At 44.5% G+C, this 7,256-nt stretch overlaps 1 protein-coding gene across 2 annotated transcripts in view; it reads right to left on the reverse strand.

Annotated features, from left to right (window-relative positions):
- SMC1B (structural maintenance of chromosomes 1B) overlaps positions 1-7,247 on the reverse strand; it is a 69,396-nt gene extending 62,149 nt beyond the window's left edge. For both annotated transcript variants that reach the window (XM_024240058.2, XM_054543801.1), the window contains exons 1-4: positions 7,086-7,247; positions 2,300-2,488; positions 338-450; positions 45-248 (exon numbers count right to left, since the gene is read on the reverse strand). In XM_024240058.2, coding sequence (XP_024095826.2) covers positions 45-248; positions 338-450; positions 2,300-2,488; positions 7,086-7,194 — 615 coding nt within the window. In that variant the 5' untranslated portion in view covers positions 7,195-7,247. The remainder of the gene's footprint in view (positions 1-44; positions 249-337; positions 451-2,299; positions 2,489-7,085) is intronic.
- Positions 7,248-7,256: the final 9 nt, after the last annotated feature.

Below are 7,256 nucleotides of genomic sequence, written 5' to 3' on the forward strand. Positions count from 1 at the left end.
TTTTATATCCAACAACTAATGGTTACATCTTCGCGACATCTTACCTCTTCCTTCTCTAATTTTGCTTGTCTGCGCTCTGCTGCTACATTTTTTTTCTTATTAAAATTAAACTGTGCATCCTCTTCGGCTTTTTGTAACTTTCTTTTCTTTTCTTCATATTCTCCTATAAGCTCTCCTGAACTGCTGATTTCCTCAAAAAACTGGGTCCTTTCTTTGGGTTTCTTCATTGAAATTGACTCTACAGTTCCCTTTTAAAAACAGTAATGCACATCAACATATAAAATATAGTGACGTATTTTCAAAACTCTGAATCAAATAAACTACTACAGCTACTTACCTGAAAAACTAAACAATTTTGTGCTTTGACTATTATGCCTATCTTTTCCAACTCTGCAATGTAAACAGAACGACTCACAAGATTATCATCAAAGCGAAATTCTGAGCATCTCCCTAAAATAAAAAAAAAACCCTGATAAAAAATATATAAATACCAGATATACTTCAAAATCCACTGAAAGTTTAATAAAATTATTTTTCTTATTGAAATGGCCAGTTATATAATAATATACATGGGAATAAATGCATTTAATGAATCAACAAATATTGAGTATCCATTACATGTCAAGGTCTCTTTTACAGTGGCGAACAAAACACATGAAAGTCTCTTATCTGAAGGAGCATATATCCTAGTCAGGATGTAAAAGGAAAATAAATCTCAGAACCCCTAACTCACTAAGCCAAAGGGAAAAGTCAACCTGGGAACTAGGTCATGCAAACTTACCTCCTATTTTGTTACTAAATAAGGTAGCTGTAAAGATTAAAAAACAACAACAACAGCAACAAAAACTGCACGCCTCCCTCACAATTTACTCACAGGGAAATTCCTTGTGGGCCCCAAGATCTTTACCCTAAAACAATTCTGTTGAATTTCAACCTGACAATATAAATTGATAGCTTATCTTCACATGTACAGGACAAAGGACAAAACTCAAAAGCCATCCCTCTGCTCACCTGAGATAAATGCATATCTGATTGTCTCCTCTGCCCTATCTTTATCTTTTTTTTTTCTGAGACAGGGTCTTGCTCTGTTGCCCAGGTTGGAGTGCAGTGGCGCAATCTTGGCTCACTGTATCCTAGACCTCCCAGACTCAAGTCATCTTCCCACCTCAGCCTCCTAAGTACTGGGACTACAGGCTCACACTACCACACACAGCTAATTTTTTGTAGACAGGGTCTCACCATGTTGCCCAGGCTGGTCTCAAACTCCCGAGTTCAAGCAATCGTCCTGCTGTGGCCTCCCAAAGTGCTGGGATTATAGGCATGAGCCCCATGCCCAGCCTATATTATCTTATATAAAAATGCAGATTCACTGAGCTAGCCTAATGCATAAATGACTATGCCTCTACCCCTGTCACATGTGAACAACTGATCAAAGGCTCAAAAGAATGCAACCACTGGTCTCTTATCTATCCATACCTTTAAAAAAAATTTCTTCCTCTTTCCCAAATCCCCGCTCTTTTCCCGTAAATATATATACACACACACACAAATTCAAACATTTCACTCAAGTTGCTTTTTGGTGGTAGAAAAAACTGTCTATAATAAAACCAAAAATATGCATACAATTTGTTCATCACTAAGAAAAACTGATAAACATAAAGAACCTCAAGAATAAATTTTATGATTTCTCTGTCTTCAGGGTACTCCTTCCTTCATCTTATTATTATTTTTTTGAGACGGAGTCTTGCTCTGTCGCCCAGGCTGGAGTGCAGTGGCACGATCTCGGCTCGCTGCAAGCTCTGCCTCCCAGGTTCACGCCATTCTCCTGCCTCAGCCTCCCGAGTAGCTGGGACTACAGGTGCCTGCCACCTCGCCCGGCTAATTTTTTGTAGTTTTAGTAGAGACGGGGTTTCATCCTGTTAGCCAGGATGGTCTCAATCACCTGACCTCGTGATCCACCCACCTCGGCCTCCCAAAGTGCTGGGATTACAGGCATGAGCCACTATACCCGGCCCTCCCTCCTTCAACTTAACCAAATATCCAGATTTTAAGATGTTATTTGACAGTAGGGGGATTTGAACAATTATGTCAGTTAAAGAAAAGCAGACATAATTGGAGAATTATGTGGCGAATCAAACAGGTTCTGTTACTTGCTTCTGAGATATGCTATGCAAGAGAAAAAAGAACTCTAGCTCATTACACCAGTAGAATAATAAACCATACCCCCCAAAGAAAGAAAAAATGGGCAATCTTACTTGACTCTTGAAAAATAAAACGAAAAAAAATTATAAAAAAATACCTCGGATAATCCTTGCAAATGTTTTCTCTTCGCCACTTTTTTCCACATATACAATTTTTACACTTGCAAAAGAAGAAATAGGTTTTCCAATATGTGCTCCATGAATGAGTTCTTGAATAGTTTTCACTCTTAAATTAGCTATTTTCTCTCCCATTACAAAACTAAGTGCATCCATTACATTAGATTTTCCTGGAGAAGAAAAGAGATAAAACATTATTCATTCTTAATGATAAAAAGCCCTACTCAGAGCTGAAGAAATCAGGCCACCAATCGAAGTGAAATATAGCCAAAAGACATGTCCTTTTTAATCAATGTTCAAAATGCATGACTGAAATATTTGATGTAGATAACTTGTTTCTTCTATGCATCTATTGTAGACTATTAAGAGGTCTAAATTTAAGGACTGAAATACACCTATCTAAATCCCAGCTCTCTTCCATTGTTAGGTATCACACCATGGCAAATCATTTAACTTCACTGAGTTTCAGTTATCCTCATTTTATAAATATGGAAACTACCACCTAAAGCATTGGTGCAGCACCAAATCCTCATATACTCTGAAAAAGAGAGGCTAAGGCTGGACGTGGTGGCTCACGCCTATAATCCTAGCACTTTGGCAGGCCAAGGTGAGATCACCTGAGGTCAAGAATTCGAGACTAGCCTGGCCAACATGGTGAAGCCCCCTCTCTACCAAAAAGTATAAAAAAATAGCCGAGCTTGGTGGCATGCACCTGTAGTCCCAGCTACTCAGGAGGCTGAGGCAAGAGAATCACTTGAACCTAGGAGGCGGTGGTTGCAGTGAGCTGAGATTGTACCACTGCACTCCAGCCTGGGCAACGAGGAGAGACTCCAACTCTAAATAAATAAATAAATGAAACAAGAGAAGCTAACTAAATCCAGGATCAAGGGCTAGATTAAAATTGTTTATGATTGGTATGAGATGGAGCTACAGAAAATTTATATAGCAGGCTTGATACTGTTATCTTTTGAAAGTCCTACTTACAAGGTTGGCTGGCTTACAGGGATTTGGATTTGGATGTTGGGAGGGTTTCTAACATTCCCTATTAAGAATGGCTCACAGTGCCTAAACTATCTGTGCAAACAATCTGATTTAATCTGAACATATGCTTTCTTTCTAGGATTCTGGAATATTATTTTATAATTTTTTTTGAGGAAGGTCTGGCCTAAGAACATTCTGGAACTTGGGTACATGATAGGCAAACGGTGCCTATGTGACAATCTCCCGATAAAAACGCTGCACATTGAGTCTTTAGTGAGGTTCCCTGGTGGGCAACATTTCACATGTATGGACTAGCTGCTGGAGGAATGAAGCACTGAGTGACACCAATAGGTAAGGACTTAGAATCTCGTAACTGGTTTCCTAAGACTTTGCCCCATACACCGTTTCCCTTTGCTGAGTTCACTTTGTATTTTTTCACTGTAATAAATAATAGTATTGAGTCAAACTATATGTAGAATCCTGTAAGTTTTCCCAACAAATTACTGAACCTAAGGGTAGTTGTGGGCATTCCTAACCCCAATGTTACATCTGTTACCCAATCATTGGCCCATAATTTTCTCTAAGACAATTTCCAAGGTGCAATGTCAATGCAGCTGTCACCATCACTATTATTTCTCCTTTTCACATCCCTTCCTCTATATCCACGAAGCAGTTTAAATTTTCAGGCTGGGCACAGCAGCTCACGCCTGTAATCCCAGCACTTTGGAAGGCCGAGGCAGGAAGATCACCTGAGGTCAGGGGTTCGAGACCAGCCTGACCAACATGGTGAAACCCCGTCTCTACTAAAATACAAAAAATTAGCCAGCTGTGGTGGCGTGCGCCTGTAATCCCAGCTACTCGGGAGGCTGAGGCAGGAGAATCGCTTGAATCCAGAAGGCAGAGGTTGCAGTGAGCTGATATTACACCACTGTACTCCAGCCTGGGCAAGAGAGGAAGACTCCATCTCAAGACAAAAGAAATAATTAATTTTCAATGCCAAAAGTAGGAAAGTAACAGGAACAAAGCAAAGGAATACTACCAGCCACCGGAAATACGGCTTAGTTTTAGAGGTTTAGGGTCTTTCTAAAAAGAACTAGAAATAAATTGCTGCAAATTTACTTAGCTGAGTCTCAGTCAACTAACAAGTATGAAACGGCTTTTTTGGGTTAATGGATAATCTGCAGATTGAGGGCTATTGTAAGACAGTGCATACGAGACAAGATAAACATTCACTGAATTAAATTATTAAGTAATTTAAGTATTAAGTAACAGAACTAAACATAAACTATAAAATCAATAAGTCAATCCTTATTTAAATCTGCCTAAAATAAATACTTCTCATCCAAATCCATTTATTCCATTAAATTTCATTAATATTGTCCCTGCCTAATAAAGGTATAGTCTGTCAAGAGAGTCAAGGCAGCATAACATACCACAAAGTGGCAACAACCCAAACTATCAACTGATGAATGGATAAACAAAATGTAGTGTATCTATACAGTGGAATGTTATTTGAAAATAAGAAGGAAATAAGTACTAATACAAGGAGTAACATAGATGAATCTGAAAAACATTATGCTAAGTGAAAGAAGTCAGACACAAAAGGCCATCTGTTGTCTGATTCTATTTCTACGAAATGTCCCAAATAGGTAAATCCACAGAGACAGAAAGTGAATTAATAGATACCAGGGGCTAGGTGGAGAGGAGATAACAGGGAGTGATTGCTAATGAGTACAAGGTTTCTTTGGGGGCAATGAAAATGTTTTGGAAGTAGATGGTGATGATGGTTGCACAACTTTTGAATATATTAAAAACCACTGAACGGTGCATTTTATTTATTTATTTATTTATTTATTTATTATTTTTTTTTGAGATGGAGTCTTGTTCTGTTCTTGCCCAGGCTGGAGTGCAGTGGTGCGATCTCAGCTCACTGCAACCTCCGCCTCCCAGGTTCAAGTGATTCTCCTGCCTCAGTCCCCTGAGTAGCTGGGACTACAGGCGTGCACCACCACGCCAGGCTTTTTTGTATTTTTAGTACAGATGGGGTTTCACCATATTGGCCAGGCTGGTCTTGAACCCCTGCCTCCAGTGATCTGCCTGCCTCAGCCTCCCAAAGTGATGGAATTACAGGTGTGAGCCACCATGCCAGGCCTTATTTTTTTGTTGAGACGGAGTCTTGCTCTGTCGCCCAGGCTGGAATGCAGTGGCACAGCCTTGGCTCACTGCAACCTCCGCCTCCCGGGTTCAAGTGATTCTCCTGCCTCAGTCTCCCAAGTAGCTGGTATTACAGGCACGTGCCACCACCCTCAGCTAATTTTTGTATTTTTAGTACAGACGGGGGTTTCACTATGTTGGCCAGGCTGTTCTCTAACTCCTGACCTCAGGTGATCCGTCCGCCTCGGCCTCCCAAAGTGCTGGGATTATAGGCATGAGCCACGGCGCCCAGCCAATTTTATTTTATATTTGTCTTATTTTATTTTATTTTATTTTAGAGTCGAAGTCTCGCTCTTGTTACCCAGGCTGGAGTGCAGTGGCGCTATCTTGGCTCACTGCAACCTCTGTCTCCCGAGTTCAAGCGATTCTCCTGCCTCAGCCTCCTCAGTAGCTGGGATTACAGGTGCATGTCACAACACCCGGCTAATTTTTGTATTTTTAGTAGAGACAGGGCTTCACCATGTTAGTCAGGCTGGTCTCGAACTCCTGATCTCATGATCCACCCACCTCGGCCTCCTAAAGTGCTGGAATTACAGGTGTGAGCCACCGCGCCCAGCCTTTTTTTTTTTTGAGACAAGAGTCACACTGTGTTGCCAGGCTGGAGTGCAATGGCGTGATCTTGGCTCCCTGCAACTTCCACCTCCCAGGTTCAAGCGATTCTCCTGCCTCAGCCTCCAGAGTAGTTTGGATTACAGGCGCGCGCCACCACACCCAGCTAATTTTGGTATTATTAGTAGAGACCTTCGCAAGTCCTCTGGCCTCTCCAGACCTCAGTTTCCCCAACTATAAAATGGGGAGAGCAGCCATGTGCCATGGCTAACCAAAGACGGTGTCGCCAGGAACTCAGCAAAAGCTCAGTCAACTGGGTCATCGTCACGACATTCCTGGGTCAAAGCTCCCTTGGATCCAAATGGTGGTTCCGGCTGCTTGGAACCCATTACCTCCTCGACAGCTCCCTCTCACTTCAACGTCGGATAAGGGAAAAGGGACGACAGTGACCAGGGCCAAAGGCCAGAGCCGTCCCCGAAGCAGGAGTGAGGGCAGAGAACAGGGCCCAGGGCGGGACTGGGGCGGAGAGGAAGCGTCAGGACCCCCGGGGTGGAGGGCGAGGGTGGGCGCCCCAGGGTGGGGGGCGAGGGTTGGGGGCCCCTGAGATGAAGGGCGAGGGCCGGAGCTGAGGTGGGGTGGGGACCCCCAGGGTGACGGAGGAGGGTCGGGAGCCAGGAGGTGGAGGGCGAGAGTGGGGCCCGAGGCGGGGCCGAGAGGAAGGGTCGGGACCTCTGAGGTGGGGGGCGAGGGTGGGGACCGAGGTGGGGCGGAGGGACAAGGGTGGGGACCGAGGTGGGGCGGAGGGACAAGGGTCAGGACCCCTGAGGTGGAAGGCGAGGGCCAGGGGTGATGGGCAGGGGCTGGGCCAGGCCAGGCCGGGATCCAGTCGAGGTCAGGGTCCAGGACTGGAAGGGGAAGGCCGGCCAGGCGCCTGCGGCAGCTCCCATACCCCACAGGCCACGTGTGGCCTGGACGCCTGGGACGGCGGAGGCGCTCCGGTGGCGCCCTGAGCTGCTCAGTTACCAGAGCCGTTGGGGCCGATGATGCAGGTGAACCTCCGGAAGGGGCCAATGACCTGGCGGCCCCGCCACGACTTGAAATTTTCCACAAGCAGCAGCTCTAGGTGGCCCATGGCGCCGCCCTCCACGCCTCACCCGCGTTCTCAAGCGCCCGCGGAAAAAGCGCGGGAAGGGA

Source organism: Pongo abelii, chromosome 23, assembly GCF_028885655.2.
Source record: "Pongo abelii isolate AG06213 chromosome 23, NHGRI_mPonAbe1-v2.0_pri, whole genome shotgun sequence".
Taxonomy (NCBI): domain Eukaryota; kingdom Metazoa; phylum Chordata; class Mammalia; order Primates; family Hominidae; genus Pongo; species Pongo abelii.